General features: G+C 39.4%; 2 protein-coding genes across 3 annotated transcripts in view; one reads left to right on the top strand and one right to left on the bottom strand.

Annotated features, from left to right (window-relative positions):
* Nucleotides 1–17,378, bottom strand: part of LOC308094312 (uncharacterized protein) — a 56,825-nt gene extending 39,447 nt beyond the window's left edge. Inside the window, exons 1-7 of the mRNA XM_080440882.1 lie at nucleotides 17,211–17,378; nucleotides 16,758–16,833; nucleotides 9,391–9,433; nucleotides 5,196–5,267; nucleotides 4,206–4,340; nucleotides 3,699–3,743; nucleotides 286–402 (exon numbers count right to left, since the gene is read on the bottom strand). Of these exons, the coding sequence (XP_080297008.1) occupies nucleotides 286–402; nucleotides 3,699–3,743; nucleotides 4,206–4,340; nucleotides 5,196–5,267; nucleotides 9,391–9,433; nucleotides 16,758–16,792 (447 nt within the window). The 5' untranslated portion in view covers nucleotides 16,793–16,833; nucleotides 17,211–17,378. The remainder of the gene's footprint in view (nucleotides 1–285; nucleotides 403–3,698; nucleotides 3,744–4,205; nucleotides 4,341–5,195; nucleotides 5,268–9,390; nucleotides 9,434–16,757; nucleotides 16,834–17,210) is intronic.
* A 141-nt stretch (nucleotides 17,379–17,519) lies between these two features.
* Nucleotides 17,520–23,332, top strand: part of LOC308094313 (uncharacterized protein) — a 61,448-nt gene continuing 55,635 nt past the window's right edge. For both annotated transcript variants that reach the window (XR_013933938.1, XM_080440883.1), the window contains exon 1: nucleotides 17,520–17,753. Coding sequence is in view for 1 of the 2 variants with exons in the window: in XM_080440883.1 (XP_080297009.1) it covers nucleotides 17,679–17,753 (75 nt within the window). In the remaining variant the exon portion in view is untranslated. The remainder of the gene's footprint in view (nucleotides 17,754–23,332) is intronic.

Raw genomic sequence — 23,332 nt, forward strand, 5'->3', positions numbered from 1 at the left:
CATGGGGTGTGTAATACGTTTTTTTAGGGTGAACTACTCCTTTAATTTTAAATTAAGAAGGAAGAAAGGAAAGCAGCTCCAAGTGTCATTCAAGAAGACTTACACACTCTTTCGATGAATGGTCTCAGCTATGAGTGAATGATTAATGAATACACAGTAAATTAATCCATTTTCAAGTGCGTACAAATGTACACAAATGTGTATGTGTACACGCTCAGAGTTAAATGAACACTGAGGATTTACAGTGTATGAGGGTCCTCGGTATATAAAAGGTACTGTACTCACTTGGGGTCCATGGTGTCCATCCAGTCCAAGACGGCCAGGTACTCCTGGTTGCCCCCTTGTACCATTGCAGCCGTCCAGTCCTGGTAATCCAGGTTCACCCCCTGATCCTGGATGGCCCTAAGTGATTTTTTTTTACAGTTATAAGTGGCATTGTTACAGTTATGAGTGGCATTATTACAGGCATGTGTTATATTACAGTTATGAATGTTATTATTACAATTATGAGTGTATTATTATTAAGTATTAATTAAAGTTATGAGTGGTATTTTAGCAGGTATGAGAGGTGGTATTATTATAACAGTTATGGTGGTGAAATGGCACTTTGACATAAATACAAATACACAAATATTTTTGCAATATTGAAAGTTATTATGGTTGGTGACTGTATGATTAAGATAGGTGTGTGTGTGTGTGTGGGGGGGGCTATTATATAAAGTATAATATACTTTTTAGAAATAGATTAATCTTCTCACGCTGTCATCAAAGATGTTGTTGTTATCATAAAGCCTTTGTAGAGAACCAGATCAGTTTATGTCATAATACATCCACTAGAGGGTGCACTAGACACATCATATTCAGGTTGCATTGCACCATCAACACAGCAGAACAGTCGGCTACCTCCTCTGTTATCATAGTAGGTTATCTGTATTTGACATGTGTTTATATTTTTGGGTGGTAACTTTCACACATTTGAAAGATAAATAACCTACTTTTCACTACATTTCCAAGAAGTAGACTGTTGTTATTGTTATGTGAAGTCAACAGTTCAACAGTTCAGTTCAACAACAACCAATAGCACTCCTGCACTGTAAGAGTTAACTACTTAATCCCTAAACTACTGTGATGCGACATGTGAGCGTGTAGATTTTCTATTTTCGCTATTGAAATGTTTTGAAAGATTTTTTGTTGATTTCTAGAAAAAAAAAAAAGAAAAAAAAAAAAAAGTAAAATGTTCACCTACAGTATAATGAAATGCCCAAAACAGGGACACCAGGTTAAAAGAAGTAAACAAAGTTAACTTGTTTGGCTGCTGGTAGTCAAGCAACATAGCTGTGTTGACCATGATTATTATGGTGACACAAAGACAACAACTTGTTGTCAACAAGTAAAGTGGTCATATCTAAATCAATCAATATAAGTGATGTTTACCACACATGAACATCATCTCTGCAATCAAATAAGTGTTTATGCTGATGTTTGGGCAATTTGTGTCAAATAATTGGTGGTTCTACATGCAAGTATTTACATTCAGGCTGTGGTTTTAATGAGTTAAGAGGTTCTGTAAATGCACTGTGGACAAAAATACAGCAATGTGATGACATTAAAAAGAAAATACATATTTGCATACAAAAGCAAGTACTCCAATATTTAGATTTTCAAGTAGAAATTAGAATGAACAACTTTCACTTACTATTTGACGTGGGGGTTACTGGGGTACTTTGACTCAACACATGGGGTTGTGTAATTTAAATACAAGTGTATGTCAGATATCTGAACTGAACAGAACCAGTCAACCGACTGTATGACTAATAGCATAGACTTTTATTTCATGTGCACTTGGTTGTTGGATATGCATGCAAGTGTTTATTCCCTTTGGTTGTATGTTAATTTAATAATGTAATTCATTATGTTATTATTAATTATTAATCATAAATGTATGCATTTATCTTTGTCCCCATTGCATCGTGGGTGCATTTACTATAAACATGTCTGCATTTCATGATTATCTGATCACCCAGCACACATAATGACAGATGTAAAGGATACTGAGTAAAATAAATCTTTATGGTCTCAGAGTTAAATTAACACAGTGTTTTACTGTGTACCAATGCACGTTTTATGAGTGCTCTTTCAATTTTATGCCTAATGCCTAATATGCCTATAAATCAGGCTTTAGTTGAGCTGCAAGGCGATAGTGAAAATAATTGTAATGACGTCACTGTCTGTCTGTCTATGTGTATATACTGTAGATGTATGTGTACAGGTATGTCATTCTGTCTGCAATAGCTCAATACACTGTATAAATCAAAACACAAGGTCATGAAACTTCACATATTACATTTCTAATTCAATATCAGACGGTATGGTGCAAATTGGTGGTCAAAGTTTATGGTCCACAAGACTCTTTCCATTAAAACCGGGAAAGCTCAGATTTTAGCGTTAGCATCTCAGATTTTTGCGTTGGCTAGGGCATTCACCGAATAGCCGAATATTCGAATATTCGAATATTCGAATATCAAACCGACTATTCGACTATCAAACCACTATTCGATTATTCAAAAAATATATATATATTTTATTTTTTATAATCAAACCGAATAATCGACTATTCGAATACTTTTGGGTCGAATAATTCGAATACCATAAATCACTATTCGTTAATGCCCTAGCGTTGGCTATTCAAAAATAGCAGATCTACAAGCTCACAGCTCGTCACTTTGTGCTGCGCTGCAAGCTTGTACATCTGCTATTTTTGAACATATTTAGAAAAATATTGAAAGTGTGAGAACTACTGATTTAGAAGGCATTCGTAGAATCGGTCTCAGGTCTTAGGGCGCGCTCCCACCGCACTTTTATTTTACCTCCACGCATTTGCATTGACAAAGCATTGGCAGATTCTGCCCCAGAGGTAAAATAAAAGTGCGGTGGGAGCGCGCCCTTATGGGTTAATTTATACTTAGTTGCAGGCCAGTGTCGCATGGCAAAAATAGATGATTTACAACCTTGTAGCTTGTCTGTTTTCAGCGCACGACACCGGCCCACATCTAGGTATAAATCACACTTAACACATTGAACTATCCATCCTAGAAGGCTGAGACTGACTGCATTTGAAAGCCCGTCTCACGCCACCTTTTAGGACACTGTCATCTGGTGATGAGCCATGCAACTCAACTACGCACACCTCTAATTTACCGTTGTTTCATTTGCATGTAATTGCGAACGCAGCGGAAGGAGGCGCGTCTTCGCAAGTGGAGCTTACTATGAAACCGTGCTCGGCTTGTGAGTGTGTGTGTGTGTGTGTGTGTGTGTGTGTCTGTGTGCATGCACTGCCTAGTAGAGGGCCAGAGGGCGCCAGAGTGCAGGAATTTAGACACAGCCTGCAAAACACACACACACACACACACACACCCACACCCACACCCACACCCACACCCACACCCACACACACACACACACACACACACACACACACACACACACACACAGTCAATGTTCTCTCCCCATCACAGTGAAATAACACGGATTACAAGTCCGTAAATACACAATATTTTCGAGCTGCGTTCGCTTCCAGCGTTCGCGCGTCTTACTTGTTATTACTACCCTGAATCAGTTGTCCAAGATGTGATAAGATGGGATCCTTGTGTGAGATAATTACAGCAATAACCAGAACTCTCATTCAATGTCTTACTTACTGGAAGGCCATTAGCACCGACAAACCCAGGAACACCAGTCAATCCCTGCAATTCAAATGAATATGAACATCATTCATTCATGTTACCAGTTTAACCACTTAAGCCTAACAGTATATACTTTGTCATATTACAGCTTAAATAGCTGATCTAGGGCTCAAGAGTTCAAAACTTTGACTCCCTATCCGAGTGGATCAGATTTGGATTTTGGGTGTTAAATATATTTTGACATAATGCCAGAATGTTTTGCTGAGATAATTCTGTGATCACAGATCGTACATACAGTAAGTGATCCATCCCAATGACAATCCTGTTTTTTGGTGTTGAGCTACCCAAATTGCTAATCTGATTCACTCTGACTCTTGGGCCTAGCTAATTGCTGGCTGTTGTTGCATGCTCAATTTGTGTCTCTCGTGTATACAGTAGACACGCACGCACGCACGCACACACACACACACACACACACACACACACACACACACACACACACACACACACACACACACTTACCCTGTCCCCTTTATTCCCCTCAGGGCCAGGCAATCCCTCTATGCCCCTGCGGCCCTTCTCTCCCAAATCCCCTTCTCGACCTCTTGGCCCCATCGGTCCCTGGGCGCCCTGCGACCCACCTTTCCCTGGAGCTCCCTGCAAAGAGGACAGCTCAGGTAGAACACATTACAGTTGCAGAGGTTGATTCTTTTGAATTAAAACATAGTCCCTTCCTTCCTCCTTGCCTGAATTTTACGACTGTTCCGGCCTCAACAAGATTGATTACAGCAACTATAAAGCTGAACATAATGGAAGTACAAAATAAAGAGGGGAAGGACTGAGAAGGAAAGAGAGTAAGAAAAAAAGGGTAAAAGGAAGCGAGGAGGGTAGAAATGCATTAGGTAAGAAATGCAAAGACACCGTGACATTTTAGTTGATTGAATTATTGACTAAAGCACAGTTGAAGTCGCTTTAGCAGGAGATTTATGCACTCGGCCAATTTGCAGCATTAAATAAAACAGCCTCGCTGACATGTTTGTTTAAGGAAGTATGGGTGTATTTTGGAGACTTGTGTTGTTTGCTACTGTTCCTTATGTGTTTCTATGTTGAACAGGCGGTCAAAACAAATATACCTCTGGTACAATAAAGTCAAATCCAATCTCATCTAACAATTCTCAATGTGTTCTGTCTTGAGTGCTCACCCTCTAGGGGGCGCTGGAAACATTCTGCCAGCCTTAGGATAAGAAAACATGCTCCACATTATAGTATAAAAGTTACTGTAACCCAGTGGTGGAAGTACTCAGATTTCTTAACTCAAGTAAAACTAGCAATACCACAATATATAAATATCGTATTGTTACAATACTGTCACAAGTAAAAGTCCTGTATTCAAAATTGTACTTAAAGTGCAAAGGTAGTACTAAACATTGTCAAAATCTTTCAAAAATAGCAGCTTTACTAGCAGATCTGCTATTTTCGCGAAGCCCAATAATAAAGGGAGAGAGTTCGTACCAGTGCACCTTTGGCAGGGAGACACCGGCACTCAGAGCAGTCTCTGCCTTCACACGGGACCTGTACATCCCCCTGCAAGAACACACAGAGAGAAAATATATAATGACTGACTGACATATCAACACGCTGTAGAAAGAAGTGTGTGTGTGTGTGTGTGTGTGTGTTTGTGTGTGTGTGTGTGTGTGTGTGTGTGTGTGTGTGTGTGTGTGTGTGTGTGCGTGCGCGTGCGTGTGTGTGTGTGTGTGGACGGACACACACACACTGTCCCAAACACTGTCCCAAACAGTGTTGTGCCATGTGACAAGTCCAGATGTGCCTTAAGATTTTGTGACAACCACACATTATTATTGCAATATATACAGTACATGTATATAAGTTAACTATACAAAATGTGTGCACTGTGCACTCATTTCCCAATACATACACATTTTATACACTAAAACAATATATATTTTAACTATATTTCAACCTGGCCTCCCTATTTTTAGCATATCATTGCAGATTGGCTATTTTCACTATTTGTTAAAGTATGAATTAGGGGTTAAGCGGTTAAACTTTTTATTTGGCAGTCAATAACAAAATGTACATTTACAAAGTGATGATTTTGCATGGATATGAACACAGGTGTAACTTTAGATTTTGACTTGCCCTTTGGTGTGTGCTTTTGGGCTCAAATAAAAGTTTGAAAACCACTGGTATAAACTATCCACCTTCCACATTGATTGCACCCTGAATGCCCCTTTTTTAGCAGAGAAGGGATTATTATAAGACTATTTCACTTCACAGAGGACATCAGGGAGTAGGGCGAGGTTCAGATATTCCTAAGAATTCACACAGCTCCTGCTGCAGATTGGACTGGGAGGCAGAGGCCAGATAAGGTTTAAACCAATGATTAGGCCTATTCTCATGTAGACAACGGTGCATAATGAGATATCTGACCGAGGAGACAGAGGTGAAGGCACCTGTGAGTATAGCTTATCTCTCGATGCCTTCACACACATTTTGTGCGATCCCTCAACTCCAGACTCCGGGAATTCCCTGCATTGCACGTGAAACGAGTGTGGGATAAGTGCTGCGGAACTGTACAGGTCTTCTTTTTTTTCTTTTTCTTTTTTACAGCGCCTGTTTCACAAACACTGACCAATGTTTTGCTGAAGATTACTAAATATTTAGATGTCTGTGAGTTTACACTGGCGAGGAAGGGGGGCTTATTGGACATCTGCTGATAGACCGGACCCACATTCTCATGTGTGTCCTCCATCTTTCAGAAACCAACACATCACACAACAATTGGTTAATCCCTTAATGGTTCTAGCTTGAAGAGGCCATTGCAAGGCACTGCATTTCGCAATTGTGAGAACACAGTAAGAGGTGAGAACATTGGCAGGTCTCCTTGTAACAGTGCATATTGCACAGCAGCAGGGTCAATGTAAACCAAGAAGCAAAAGATTCCTGGACACGGCTACTGTTAAAATTCTTGTTCACCACTACAGACATCATCCACGTTCATGCCAGGAATTGCACTGAATTGCACTGAATTTACCACAGCTTTCTCTATGCAATGAATAGGAATATTATTACTCACTGTGTCCACCAACTGTCTTTCATAGCATGAACCTTCTGGCTAAAACTAAAACTTCCCCCTTTACACCTTTATTATAAACATTTAAACATGTGAAATACACTTACAAAATCAATAATGGGTTGATTGATCTTTAAAGTCCTTATAACTGTTTGATGTGCATGGGTGCGTCAATAGGAGACTGCATATCATGCATTCAATTCCTAATCATAATCATTTCATATTTTATTTTCACATCTGTCACGTTCTGTGGAAGGAATGGATAAATACAATTTAATTTGACCCTCACACTGTTAAGTGGAAGTAGCGAACGTGAGCGTCTACACAGAGTCACAGACACATCCGCCCGCCTAAATCTAACTATTTACAGTGATGTGACTGACACGGACATTCTCCTGTTACGTACTACATGCGTGAAAGGGCAAAGCCGGACAATGTCCTGACATGACCCCTGGGACATTTTCCAGAGTTCATATGTGAAAGAGGCGATGTGCACTGCATGACTTGGGGCTGCAGAGGACATGGACGTTAGTGTCTGTGTGGGGAAAATAAGTTCCTGGGTGTAAAAACAAAACGGCAAAAGGTCATCAAGAGCACCAGAGAGATCATAGTAACTTGAGACTGCTACTGTATGGAGTGGAGAGGAGGGTTTGTGATGTCAGGATATACTGTACATCTGCAAAAAAATACCTAAAGATTCTTCTGATGTGTCCCAGTCCCTCATGGGAAATCCTTGACACTGTCCATGTGAATTATAATGCATGCCAACATTGTTTAGGTTAGGTGTAGGATATGTTGCATGCAGTAGCCTACTGTATGTTGTAAAAGCAAAAAGTATTTCACACACACACACACACGCACACGCACACGCACTCACACACACACGCACACGCACACGCACGCGCACGCGCACGCGCACACGCACACGCACACGCACACGCACACACACACACACACACACACACACACACACACACACACACACACACACACACACACACTGTGCCAGGTGTTAGTTATCTTGTCTTAATCAATTGGAATGTTTACTTCTGATAGAGAATTTCATTCCACCAATGTAAATAAAACCGTAGTACTCCAAACAAATGACAAATAGTTAATACATTGCATACTATACAGTAGTAATTCATGCTGTATTAGTATTTCAACGCATTCTCACACCCGACATGATGATTATGATGATTTATGATTCTCTGCCTATCAGTATGCAACTCCAACGATGCAGAGTCGGCAGAAGCGGACGGAAGCTCAGCTAATGGCTTGCTCAAGGGTGCCTCACGGGCTCAAGGCCTCAAGTCCGCCTCTGGCGGTGCGCCTGCCTGCCTTGTTTTCAATGTTTAAATGTGAGTGTTGAAAATGACACAATAGGAGACCCCATCGCGTCAAATGGGTGACACATGGTCAGACTTTCCTCAACTTGTCACTATAGCATGACTTGAGAGTGAAAATGTGTTGCTTGAACAGTTGTGATCTATGAATAGTTCAATCTGTTCATGAACAGCCATGTGTCCTATTTGAAGTGTGATAAAGTAAAGCACTAAACCTTCTCTGATAATGTATTCTGGATAACAGCATCAGCAACAGACCAAACCATATTTCAAAAAAGGCAAAGCTATACCTGCTTTAGATAGATAGATAGATAGATAGATAGATACTAGATAGATACTAGATAGATACTAGATAGATACTAGATAGATACTAGATAGATAGACAGACAGATAGATAGATAGATAGATAGATAGATAGATAGATAGATAGATAGATAGATAGATAGATAGATAGATACTAGATAGATACTAGATAGATACTAGATAGACAGATAGATAGATAGATACTAGATAGATAGATAGATAGATAGATAGATAGATAGATAGATAGATACTAGATAGATACTAGATAGATAGATAGATAGATAGATAGATAGATAGATAGATAGATAGATAGATAGATACTAGATAGATACTAGATAGATACTAGATAGACAGATAGATAGATAGATAGATAGATAGATAGATAGATAGATAGATAGATAGATAGATAGATAGATAGATAGATAGATAGATAGATAGATAGATATATAGATAGATAGATAGATAGATAGATAGATAGATAGATAGATAGATAGATAGATAGATAGATAGATAGACAGACAGACAGACAGTACTGTATTATGTATACATTATTTCTTAATGTTATCATTCAAATTACATTTTAGTGTATTAATGATTACTAATTTGCTTGGGAAAATATCAGCTAAATATATCAATTCAAATCACTCATAATTCTCACAATAGGCCTATGTAATATGTAATTTGAGTGACAAATCTTTGCCAAAATATTGAAAAGCTATTTCAAATATGTTCAGCTTACAGTAACTTAAACCCTATACTTAGTTTAGCGGATTCCCAAGGGCTCTATACTAGGCGTCCTCCCGTTTGTCCTAGTTTGTAGATCCGTTTTTTCACTGAATGTTAGCCCTAGAATAGGGATGCTAAGGTTCATGTGTTTAACAAAATTGGCACATGGTGGGGTTGATATTTTATTTCACTGGCAAAGGGTATAAGTGAAGATTTGTAACATTTTTAAATCACTCACTGCATTGGTCTGTTGCACAGAGATGACCAGGACAATGATCCACCTGCAAAAGTAACAAAGACATGCTGTTACAAGTCAACCCAGTCACTTTGTCACATATTTACAGTGTTAGTCTAGTCAAGTCAAGTCAAGTCACCTTTATTTGTATAGCACATTTAAAAGCAAAAGAAGTGTTTTCCATTCAAAATAAAATCATATAGACCCCATAAAATCCGGTACAGTTAGAAACATAAAAAGCAGTGCAATTTAAACACAAAAGTTAATTACATTCAGTGGTCAAAACAGACAATGAGTTAGTTGCCCTCAGACTGAGCTAAAAGCAATAGAGAAAAAGGTGAGTTTTCAGGGTGGAATACAAATGTTCAATGGTGGAGCTGGACTTTATTTTACTTTACTATTTAATTTCACTGTGAGAGTGTGAAAATGTACTCATAAGGGCCCAAAATCTCAGAGTTAAATTAACCACTTAAATCCCAGGGGCTCTATACTAGTTCTGCTAGCATCTACGTCTATCCCCTCTTTGCCTAAAATTTGCTGATCTACAAGCTCAGTTAGCTCCAGGGGTCACCAACATGACCGTACACGGACAAACATGTCCGTGGCAAGACATGTCTATGTCCGTGACCCATTTAATTTTATTGTATTTCTTTTGAAAAAATAAAAAAATATTGTCCATATATTTCTTTTCGTGATAATGTAAAAACATACTGAATATTAACAATCTAATCTTTGAATTCAAATTGGTTTGAATAATGTGTCAGGATGCTCATTATTATGCTCATTAATATGTTTCAGGAGATTTGCGGTATTGTACATGGTACTGTACATGATTGCATCAGGTGAGGACAAGACAGCTAGAAGTAATGTTTGATAATAGCTACCTTAATTCCCTGAAAATAGCAAAATGTGTGTTTAACCTATTTTGGGCGGGAACTCCTATTTGTGACAATACCTTTCAAGACGGGCACCCATTTTTGGGTTCCTGTTGCTATGTACAGTATATAGCAACATACACTTTTTGTGATTTTGGAACAAATATTTGAAGTTTTTCAGAAAACTTAGGTCAGGATCTAGAACGCATTTTTAGAATCGGCCTCATAGTCTAAATCGGTTAGACAATGGATCCATATGTGGTGTGGTCAGACAATTAAATTGTAGAAAAAGATAAAAAATAGATCTGTTCAGAAGGACCCATTTGCTACAAAAGCAAAGGAGGGCAGAACTGTAGTAAAGCTTGTTGGAAAAGATTTTCACCGTTGAGAGAAAGTGTTTCAAAGTTTCCAAAAATAACAATATATAACAATAATAACACTCCACAATCATAATCAGTGGAAACCCTTGATCCACAGCCTGGGGTCCACAATCACCATCAGACCTCCAGCTTATACATTTGCTCACCTGTGAATAGAGTTAAGGCAGGTACACATTGCAGGACCTTAAAGTGCTTGGGGGGTTATCTGATCGTTAAGCATAACACACTGCAGGAGTTTATTTCTTGAAATCGGCTGTCATAATATCGTTGTGGTCTTCACAACAGGATTGATCCCCGACAAGGGCTGACACACTGTAGGATAGTTCACTAGGATGCTATCTCCAGAGTCAGACCCAATACATACATTTGAGTTTATTCCAATTCATTTTAATCGACGTATCCCGTGATATGCCCCTCTCCCTCTCCCCCCTCTCTCGCTCTTTCTCTCTCTCTCTCTCTCTCTCTCCCTCTCTCGCAGTCAAGTGCGCAGAAGCCGTCAGTGACAGCGTTGCCATGTCCGCTTATTATAAGCGACTTTGGGCTTGTTTTTCTGTAGAGTTGATTGTAAATATTGGTTGTTGCGGGGTGCATTTTTTGGGCTTATTTGTGTAGTTGCTTATTTGGCCTTGTTTCCTAATGTTGTTTAAACCAGTGGTTTAAACAACACATAATATGTATTTGTCCGCAGACCCCCCTTCTGTAAATATGTTGTGCCATCACTGACCCCCATACAAGATTTGTGTGGATTTGGAAAATATTCCACAATTTTCTCAAGATTTTTATTTGAAAATAGCTGCGACGCGTTGTGAGCTTGTAGATCGGCTATTTTCAAATATCCAATGTATTTGTAAATAGGTTTAAAGTGCTCAAGTGGCCTTTTCTTGGGCTTGTTTTCATAGACCTGGTTGCTTATTTCTCTCGCAACATCTGGCAACGCTGTTCATAACAGCGTGCACATGCTGCACACTCACACACACACACACACACACACACACACACACAGAGCTCGCTCTTGCTCTCACTCTCTGTCTGTCTGTCTCTCTCTCTCTCTCTCTCTGTACAATTCCTCTAAAATAAACAGCCCACCACCAGGCTCGCTCACTCTCTCATTTTGTTTTATAATGTTAACTTAATACAGGACTGGACGGTAATATTGCGGTAGGGACTGTTTGTTGTGGTCAGATCCAGCGACGCTCCCCTGGCCACGGTGGCTGTAATGTGCTCTCATTGGGTGCATACACACATGATGGGATGGGATGGGATAGACGGGCGGAAGTCCCATACACACCCATGTTAAGTTTAAAACCGGAAGAACGGTCGCGATAACATGGGTGTGTATGGGACTTCCGCCCGTCTTACGGACGGTATACCATCATGTGTGTATGTACCCATTGGCTGTAGCGTGGATCTCCTCGCAGACCCTTTCATAATGTATGATACTGTCCGATCTCCTGTCTGGGACAGAGCTGAATATCTAACATGGTAGTTATCTGAAAACGGTCGGAAAGCCGTCGCAGAGCGGATAATCGCGGCCACATCGTCTCGCGGAACCTTTCACACAGAGCGAGCATTATCTCGCAGATCAAAGGCCGATCTGCGTCAGATCGGGAGGTTTTGTCGGCGAGCGCCAAAAAATGTCGGCGACAGCAATCTCGGACCCAATCTCCTGCAGTGTGTACGGGCCCTTAGGAGCCCTTACATGAAAGTAGTTGTTGTGACACTGCATTCCTTTAAATCCTGGCATGTCCTTTATCATTATCTAATCACTCATCATGTACAGTACAGTGATGTTTTTGACTCTGACTCTTTTCCACATATCTTACATCACAACTATGCAAGGTCTAAGACTGTCTCATCATGATAGAACGAAGATGTCTCAAGATATCACCGTAATGGAAAGAAACCACAACTATCTACCATACCAATCAAAAAAAACTTGTATAAGTAAGGTAGAACTGGTACTCTCCTCCTGACACTGTCCTCTGAAAAGCCAGCAATCTCTACAACCACCATATGAACTCACTCACCTCTGCACCTAAATGGCCCTTTGCTCATGTAACTACGATGGAAGCACTAACTGTACTGTTAAGACCATTTATTGAAATCCCAAATATGGAATAGACTTCCATCATGCCACATGTAATGCCTGTCTTAGCCTCCTGGCAGTCTTAAGGTTTTCTTCAGAATAGGTAACCTCTTTAACCCTGGCATCCCCATTTTGGGCACGTCATTATAGGCCAAGTAAATAAATAAATTATTAGAAACATTCCTGAAATGTTTCGAAAATACCAGATCCACAATCTCTCAACATGTCATGATGTAATGTGTTGTAAGCTTGTAGATTGGCTTTTAAAACATTGGCTTATATTTCTTTGTGGCTCAGTGGTTAATGCAGATATACTATCATTGTAAAATGTGTAGCACATTGGCATAGACAATATGGCACATTAGGAGTTCATTATGTATTTCTGGTAAAACATAATATCGATCACTTATTTTGTATGTCTGTGGCAAAAATAAAATATCGATGAAAATGTCCGTCACAAGCTGGCATGGTGATGACCCCTGGTTAGCTCACGACTGCACTTTTTTGCATAATGTTCGCCCCCAGAATAGGGAACGCTATAGGATTCATGCTCATGATTTTGCACTATGTGTCGACAGGTGCTTCAAATCCAGACAAGTAGGGAGGGCATCCTGTTCTTCAAATAACCCCTGTGTCAATGAATCAATACATTATTCTAAGTGGTTAAAGCTGAGGTGATTTCTGATGGTGTCCGTTGCGTGTACACGGTACACAACTCTGGCTCACTGCCCAGCAGACACAAACTGTGTCACAAGAATTGTAGATAAATCAAATCCCAGTTTCCTGTATTCCTTTTAACACAGCACTGTGTACAAAGTGAAAAGTAGCAGTTTCTACTCAAGTATAAAGTAGAGAGTTCCTGTGTATTTTACAGCATAACACTTAAAAGTAATACTGTTGTTTTTCAAACTTATCACCATGTATGTAGGAGTCATGATCAATATCGTGCTAAGTCTGTTGACTCTCTCTGGATCAGTGAAGCAGGGACACAGAAAGCAACACTGGTTGTCTCCGCCAGGCCGAAAGGCATGGCGAGAGAGTATGTTTTACCCCCTGTCCGTCCGTCCGTGTGTGTGTGTGTGTGTGTCCGTCCGTCCGTGTGTCCGTCTGTGAACAGCTAATCTCCGGCACCTTTGGCTTGCTCGCAGCAAAACTGTGCACACACACTCCCTGGATGCCAATTCAGAACCTCTGCCCCAAATGTTTCACACGGGCCTGTTATAGCGCCACCAGGAGGCCGATTTGTGCAAAACCCATTTTTTGATACTACTCCTACAGATTTTATCCAAACGTCATGCAAATCGGTACACAGTATCTCTATAGTCATGTGATCAACACGGATCTGTTCGATTTCCCATATTCCATCCTGATTGGCTAAGGTTGGCTTCCAAAGTTTGCAGGATTGGTCCGTTTTGAAGAATGCCTCAAACTATGCACGCAGCTTGCGATTTCGTTAAATTTCACACGCACATTCCCACTAGGCTGAGGAAGAAATGGCACCCTTTTCACATTGGCCTGTTATAGCGCCACCATCAGGTCTAATTTAGCAAAACACATTTTTGGCACAAAATGCCTCAAATCATGAATGCAGCGTCCGATTGCCGTGAAAGGCCTAAGAATAAAAGGCACCCTTTTCACATTGGCCTTTATAGCGCCACCAGGAGGCCACAATAACCTACAGTACCTGACCTGGCGGAGACCTGTGCTCCGAGGAGCACTTTTTCTAGTTGTCCATGTGTTGAGTAGTCATGTGGACATGAAAAGAACTGCAGCCATTCTCCCTTGTGCCAATGCGACACTTTGTGCCACGTTGTGAGCTTGTAGATCTGCTATTTTCAATAGTTCTTAAACTTTTTTTTAATTTATTTATGGCAATTATAAGATTTTTTCATTTTATTCATGAAATACTTTTGAAAAGGTTTTTTGTTTAAACTTTTTAAAACTTTGGAAATAATATTTTCTTGTTTTTATGTAGGAAACGGAAAAAAAATAGATATTTACTCGCGACCCATGAAAATTGGTCTGTTTGGGAAACAGTGGCTTAGAGAACTGCTCGCGAACTAAGCTTTTGCAGTGAGGTATTGCAGGATAATACAGCAAAGTGACATGTTAAGAATGGCGTTGCATTTGATCTAACTGTATTTCCACAGGCGGTATGTAATGCCAATGTAATAAAAAAAATGCATCTACATATTCACAGTAATGACACAAATGAACAAATTCACCGCATTTCCCCCCCCCCCCCCCCCTTTTGCTGATATGGTTACAGGAAGTTGCATGTCACCCAGGCAAGGATTCTTGGCACAGTTCTTTCCACTTATTGTTCTGACTAAGTCTGCCATGCAGGTACATGTCCCAGGAGATTTTATTTTGTCCAGCCTGGGAGATGGACCATGGCGCTAATCTATTCATACACCACCTGGATCTGCTATTCACTGAGGCAAAGCAAACAGAGGAAGGAAAACAGATCAGTTTGCTAGCTCTGCTTTCATTGTTAAAACCTTGGTACTTTCAAGAGTCCACTTCAATAATTGATAATAAATGCTATGCATTTTTATATATAATGTATTCATATTTGTTGCTCTACTTGATTATCATTGTCATTCATATTATATACGTTTGTAGTGAAATGACCTAATGGTTTAATTCCACTGTACAGCCTATAGATGATGGTTCAAAATGTTATATTTCATTCATCTTGGTTGGTGACGACTTGGTCTCTCAATTTCCAAACCAGCATGAGGGCTACAAATCTTCCATTTCATCTCACTCAGATTTTAACTTCACAGGCTGAAACAGGTTTCTGGATCTTACATTTCCTAGTTTAGATCAAAACGCAAAGCATTCCAACATGGATTTTTTTATAAGCCCCACTTGAAACACCTCCATGGCATAGTAGCCGTATCTCTTGTAGTATGTCCAACATACTGTAAGTATGTTAGCATGGACCATCACTGAACCTGTCAGAAAATTGCTGGGGGGCCTCCCACTATTGCTACTACAACATGACAAGATTTTGAGTAAGTGAATCATGCGTACTTCAGAAGATTCTTTCCTGTCCTGTGTGTGTGTGTGTGTGTGTGTGTGTGTGTGTGTGTGTGTGTGTGTGTGTGTGTGTGTGTGTGTGTGTGTGTGTGTGTGAAATACTTTTTGCTTATACAACATACAGTAGGCTACTGCATGCAACATATCCTACACCTAAACAATGTTGGCATGCAATATAATATAATGTGTGTGTCTGTGTGTGTGTGTGTGTGTGTGTGTGTGTGTGTGTGTGTGTGTGTGTGTGTGTGTGTGTGTGTGTGTGTGTGTGTGTGTGTGTGTGTGTGTGTGTGTGTGTGTGTGTGTGTGTGTGTGTGTGTGTGTCTCTGTGCTGTGTGGGTCACATCTGAATCTACTGTATGTACACATCAGTGTGTGCATGTACAGTATGAAGTGTTTGAAAGCAAAAGGAATGCACATAGGCAGCCAGATGTGTTGAATATATAAGTAAACAAGGAAGTGTAAGGAATGCACATAGGCAGATGTGTTGAGTAAACATGCAATAAGAATGTTTGTCACCAGGAATTTACTAGATTTACCCTGTGAGGACGACTAAAAAGGTCTGTATGTCTGGCTAGCATAACACATCCCTCATAAATGTCAATTATTTTCTAAATAATTTCAGTGTAGCACTATACACAGTATACAGTGTTAACAAAAAGAGTTGAAGGGCCTTATAAACAACAATAAATTACAGTTTCTTTTAGGATGTAAGTTTTCAGTTTACAGTTTTCTCACAGGTATAATCGCAACTGATAATTAAATACACTTGCTTCAGGACTAAAGGCTTTTTTAATTTGAAAGTAAATCAGAAAGTGGAGGTGCATGGTTAGCATTAGCCTATATAGAAAGTTAGTTATACTGTAGTGAGCTATCTTAGCACAGAGGATAATATGAACTACAGGATTACACTTGGTCACAGCTTAAATGGCCAACTTATGCAGTTCTATGCATGTTTTATAAAACATTTTTTAGTTCAGAACTCACCCAAGTGTGGACACAAAGCTGATGTTGAATCTCATTGGTCCTCTTTAGAGATGAGTCCTCTCCTCAGTACTGCCCCCTGTGGCAGAAATACATAGGTAACCGTGGACCAGTGGACACCTGTATGTCTGTCTGTCTGTCTGAGTGTCTGTCTGTCTGTCTGTCTGTCTGCCATTGGTCTGTTAGCTAGGCTAAGGCAACACAATGTATATTTTACTTTCAAATAATCTGAATGGCTGTATATTATGGAGTAACACAAACCACTGTGCAATGATTACAAACATAACAGTAGCCTATAGCCAATAGTCTACTGGCCTTAACATAGCAGTGACAAATTGCTATACTGGCACATAGGAGAGAGTGCACCCCAATTAAGAAAGACTATCATTATTATAATTCATAAGTCCATATAGTGTGGAACATTTACTTGCAGAATGACCAAAATGTAAAACTTACCAGTGCCTCGTGAAATCAGAGACGCCAATCAAACTCCTCCAGTAGCCTGCCTAGTCTACAAGTTCAGTGAAAAGCGAACCTTTCTCCTGACGCCTCTGTTTGCACAGTGGACACATGCATCACACTAGCTACACTACCTGTTGCCTGTCGTTTTGCAAAGATGGGAGCGAGATGTGTGTGAGTTTGCAGTCAAACACGACGCGGCACCGCCCCATCTCTTGACGAACAACTTTTATTTATGAAAAACGAAAGCGATGGGGTCGACATCGTCACCGACAGATGTAGTGCAGGACGGTTCAAGAAGACATACACTGGAATCACATCAACCTCCCCCCACGTGTTGCTGCCGGAGTTCCGCCGCACAGCACAGCACAGCACAGCAGCACACAGGTGTGTGTTGTGTTGGTGTCCTGACCTGGAGGAGCTGCTGTTGAACCCGGTTCCATCAGTCCAGTAGTCAGTGTCACAATGAGAGCAGCATGGTGGGCTCCGCTGGTCCTGTGTGCTGTGATGCCTATGCTACTGCACACTGAAGCAAAACATGTAAGTACACTATTTATTTTTGTTGTTTTTTTTTCATAGTGCAACAATAGTCATATCAAGTCAAGACCACTCAGCAAAAGCATTGTTTCGTTTTCATTTATTTGTATTTCCTTCTATACATTCACAAACTGTAGAGATATCAAAGGCCTACAGTCAGTGTTGGAAAGTAACTAAGTACATTTACTTAAGTACTGTACTTAAGTACAATTTTGAGGTATTTGTACTTTACTTGAGTATTTCCAATTTTCAGTACTTTTACTTCTACTCCACTACATCTCAGAGGCAAATATTGTACTTTTTACTCTACTACAATTATTTGAAAACTTTAGTTACTAGTTACTATTCAGATATAAACTATGATATAATGAAACATACATTAACCACTTTAACCCTATTTTATACCTAGGCTATTTGAAAATAGCCGATCTACAAGCTCACGTTGTGAGCTTGTAGATCGGCTATTTTCAAATATTTAGTACTTTTACTTTTGGTACTCGAAGTACATTTTGATGCCAATACTTTTGTACTTTTACTCAAGTAAATTTTGAATTCTAGACTTTTACTTGTAACAGAGTATTTTTATATTGCAGTATTGGTACTTTTACTTAAGTAAAGAATTTGAGTACTTTTTCCACCACTGCCTACAGTGAGCCCATGATCATGTTACTGTTATTGTATGAGCACCGACTTAAGCCTAATCAATGACTGTGCTCTATAGGCCTACTGTAGGCCTACATAATCTGTAACCTGTTGAAGTCAAGAGTGCTGAAACATAAAATGTACATTAATGATCAATGTGCTGCTATTTTCCTCTACTCTCTGTGGTCTTAAACCCACTTGGTTTTAAAATGACTCTAAACAATGAAATGAGACTGTGTGTGTGTGGTCCAGTCTGCTGTTACAGTAAGACTGACTCAGAAAAGATAGCTCACCAGTCACCCCAGAAAATGACTAGGAGTAGGGCTACACAGCTATCTTGGACTATCTTGGACTGGGCAATCAGTGGCCAGTCCTGTTCAGCTGTTGGAGGACAGAGTGAGGAATAATGTAGTGTACTGTACATCAAGCCTGCTATGTTTATCTGACCCAGACAGTTCAGTACACTACTCCCCTTTCCCATGAGCATACACATACAAAACCTTTTCAGCATCACGGCTGTTCGGGTTCGTCTTCATTATTTTCTCCTTGTTGTTTGTTTATATTTGGCTTGCCTTGAGGTTAGATGTTATTGTAAAATCTTAACTTTTTCATCAGCCTCACTGTTTTTTCTCTTTCTTTTTTTTCTTCGCTTTTCATGTTTTCTCTGTGTTGAGCAAAAGCAGTGAACTTCCTTCTGAAAAATATGTGGTGTTGTTGACTAATGTAATGGTCAGTTTACTATCACAATATCTTACACATATTTGGTTGTTGTAAACTCCCATTTCAGTTGGACAGTAATAATATTGTAACAGCGGAAACTGACCATATTACACAGTGGTGCCTCCAGTATATGACATAAAGTAAATGATGCAATGAGCAGAGCATGCTGGCTTTGAACTTTCATTATAGATACTGCTATAATTGCTGCAGTACATTATGTCAATAATACTTCCACTCGGCCTGTAAATGTATTGTTAAATCTTTCTTTTCTTGTAATTGTTAGTTGTTCAATTAATAACATCGTTAAAAAAAATACAAATTAGGCGTTGCGCTGTTTAACACATTATGTGGGAAGTTGGAACAGAATACAGTATTATGCTTAGGAAAGACACGGTTACTTGTTCATATGCCTTAAATGCCATATGTCTAGAGAAACCAGCCAACTAAAAATGCATCTTTTCATTTATATGATCATTTTTATGACAGTTTTTAACATTATTTAGATATAAAAGAGTTTGATGTTTAGAGGGAAATGAATGAAATGCAACACAGGTCTCCAGCCAGAATCAAACCAGTGGCAATGCAATGCAATCATGTGTTTGACGCACTATGTGGGCATCTATAGGCACCCTGACTGTCGCTGATACACACCACACCTCTTTTAGTAACTGCAATGTATGAGCTCATCTGCAAACAACTTCTATGATTATAATGGATAGTAAACCATAAACAGGCTAGTGCATTTGTTTGCAGTCCTGTGTATACACCCTGTTTGAAGGGGACTGTTTAGTCTGAAGATACACATGCAAACAGGAGGATTTAGACTATTGAAGCATAAGGCCATCATTTCTAGTATGAAGAGGATAGGTGCATGTTGGGACAGGATTTGAGGGAGAAAAAAATAGCGTTCAGAGTTGTTGGAAAGTAAACAAAAACAAACAAAACAAAACAAAAACATCAGGCAAGGGACTGAGAGAGGACAATCAAGTTATAACCCAGGACTTACTGTATATTGATGAATACAATATTTAACTGTATGGCAGACTATGTTAACGTAATACAATATAAAAAGCACATCTGTAGTGATTGGAGGAGGTCTCCCTCTTACTATTTCATTGAAAAATTTAGACCCTGGCGTTATGTACTGTACGACACCTACTGGTTGACAACGTCAATAAAGTTATTAGAAGCAGATGGCACTGCAATATTTATTGTAGTTTGGTGGTGGTAGATGGTAGTAGGTGGTAGATCTCCATCGGCAGAGAGAATCATCAGACATGCAACTTACAGATTGTAGCTTTAAGTTTACATTAACCATTTAAATATATAGCAAACTGGACATGAGTTGCCTTGCCTCTGTACTTGGTGCACTCTTTTCCCCCTCTATACCAGATCTCTTCACCAAAAATAGCCGATCTACAAGCTCACAACACATCGCTTATTGTGAGCTTGTAGATCAGCTATGTTAGGCTAATGTTCTCCCCAGAATAGGGATGCTCTAGGGTTCAAGTGGTTAAATTCCTTTTATGGTCACACAGCCAAGTAAGCAGCACAGATGAAAAATCCTGTTTATTTGGTTTGGTGACAGGCTTACAGCATAAGATGGCAGTCGGTGATAAAGATGTGAGGAGAGAGCAAGAAAATGGAACTTTACTTTTGTATTGTATGTACTATGTACAAGTAAAGTACAGTAAACCGATGTTTTGGCAGGAAAGGACTACAACATAAAATCCTGGCCTACTTTCCTTACACTTACAGTTTTTCTCAATGGCTTAAACATAATTCCTGAAACATTAAACACATTTGCAGATCTGTAAGCATTAACCCAAAACAGTATGTGAGTGTTTACCACAACACTTTATTTCACCTGCAATATGCCCTAAGACCCTAAAAAGTTTAACTGTTAAATTCTCAACAAAATATATTTACTCTAGTATATGTAAAACCAAAACAATTGTGCTAGTAGCTTAGCAGTATATTGGGTTCTGATCTATGAGTTTGCAGAATTGCACCTGCCGCTAATACTGTACTTCATGTAAAGTACACCGTGTCGTGGAATTCTGGATCAATCAGCAATCGATAAGGCACATAGGAGTCGAGACAATATTCTAGGTGGTGGTGGTTATGCTTTATGTACATGATATCATGGTCAGAAGTACATTAACACTCATGTCAGTGGTACGGTAGTTCTGCCACGAGCACAGGACAGAGATCATAGTTATACTGTAGCTGCCTGAAGGACAAACTGAACCATAACATGATAGGCTGTACCAAAACAATAGCTATTAGGCCTAGTGGGGACATCTATGCTCTTACAAGCTGTCAAATATCATAATGTATTGTAGAACTATTATAAGTGATGGTATAATATTAAGGTTAGATACAAGCAGCCATATAACTTCTTCCTCAAGGGTTATCAAAAGGTGCACAGCACACCGGTCCTTGTGAGGTGCCAACCAACAGAATAAACACTAAATAATAAAAGAGTATAGCCGCACACTAGTAGCTGCCAATTTTTTCAAATGTTTATTACAAGAGACTAGATAACTAGATCCTGAGTGCCAATTTATTGATATTCGTTTGTACTATTTTGCTGTCTGGTGGAATCCTTGTTTTGTATGTCCAAAACCCTTCAGGAAATGGTAAAAAAAATTGCTTGTTACAATGGAACCAATGTAGTTATTATTTAGTCGCAAGCTCTTGTAAATGCTTTTCATTGTTTACATATTTATAAAACCGCCACACAGACTTAAAGACAGGGTGCCGTGATTTTCAATGATCCCCCCCCCCCCCCCCCAAAACATAATCATCAGGTATTATGGTTATACTATGAGGAAGATTGTTTTAAAAAAAGTGTACAGAAAGTGTTAAAATTATGTTTTTATGTGGACACGCCTCCAGTTCATTAAGTATACTCACCTTAGAACCTCCTCCACCACCTTAGCACCACCCACCTGTCCTAGTCCCTCCTCCTCCTCATGCCCACACCTGTTGTGTTATGATAATGAGGGGGAGGGTGTAATTTTACTGTGTCATTAAAGTGCTGTTTTTCTATTGGCACGTTTGACCCTCAAGGTTTCAGCCTCCAGGAAGAGACTCAAAATAGTCAGAGAAGACATAAAACACCATAAAAACACCACCAGGGGGCTTAATGAAGTTCTATCAACCTCATAGACACATGAAAAACAGAAAAAGTGCAAAACCATGGCACCACCTCTTTAACCACTTTTAACCTGGCACCCATATTTGGTTGTGTCATTATACAAAACATTTCAAAATCTTTCAAGAAATGTCTAAACAAGCTAACAATGCATTGCGTCGCGATGCACTGTAAGCTTGTAGATTTATCTACTTTTAAGCAGCACTGTCATACGACATAAAACATAAAAATATGAAATATGGAGAATACAAGGTTTCTGCCGACAGCGACTATATGTATTTTAAGTTTCTGACATTCAAATAAAAATTTGTATAATTTGTTTTGATTATAGTGACAATCAAAAAAAAAAAAGTGTGTCAGTGACTGACGTTTGTTTACTAGTATACAGAAATTAGTTTTACATTAGCGTTTTGTGTTAATTATATAGTGAAAACATTTTAAGTTTGTAAATTTGTGCTTACAGTTTTGAGCATGTGTTTGCGTTTCAATAATTGTGTTTATGCAAATGAGAAAAACGAACAGGATTTTGTTGTGTAAAGGCTGGAGAGATGACAAAACAAATGGAATTAAAATGCACATGTTGTAACGACTTGTATTGTTCTCACTATTCCAGAGGTATAACCAATAATGTAATTTTGAGCATGACCTTGATTGTGACTTGAGTTACCCTTTTGACCCCAAAGGAATCACTTCAGGGCAGACTACAGATCATTCCCACCAGTGGTCCAAAAAGGAAGTAAAAGCCTCCCTGAAGTTTTCAGTCCTGTGTTGCCATAGATATATATGTGTGTTGCACTCAGGTGGTTTTGAAGGGCATTCCCACAGAGATGTGACCATAGGGATGTGATACAGCCATCTAGTGGACATTCATGATCGCTGCAGATGACTGCTTTATAGATGACCTACAGCAGCTGTTGATACCAAGTGCTTACAAACAGGCTTAACTACTTAAGCCCTTTTCAAATGGTTTAGAAAACACAGCACAACACATTATGAGCTCGTAGATCTGCCATTTTTGGTAAACAAAAAAAAAGGAAAAAGATTTTTTTGAAATAAACTT

This window comes from Gymnoscopelus braueri (assembly GCF_963280865.1).
Source record: "Gymnoscopelus braueri genome assembly, chromosome: 10".
In the NCBI taxonomy this organism is placed as follows: Eukaryota; Metazoa; Chordata; class Actinopteri; order Myctophiformes; family Myctophidae; genus Gymnoscopelus; species Gymnoscopelus braueri.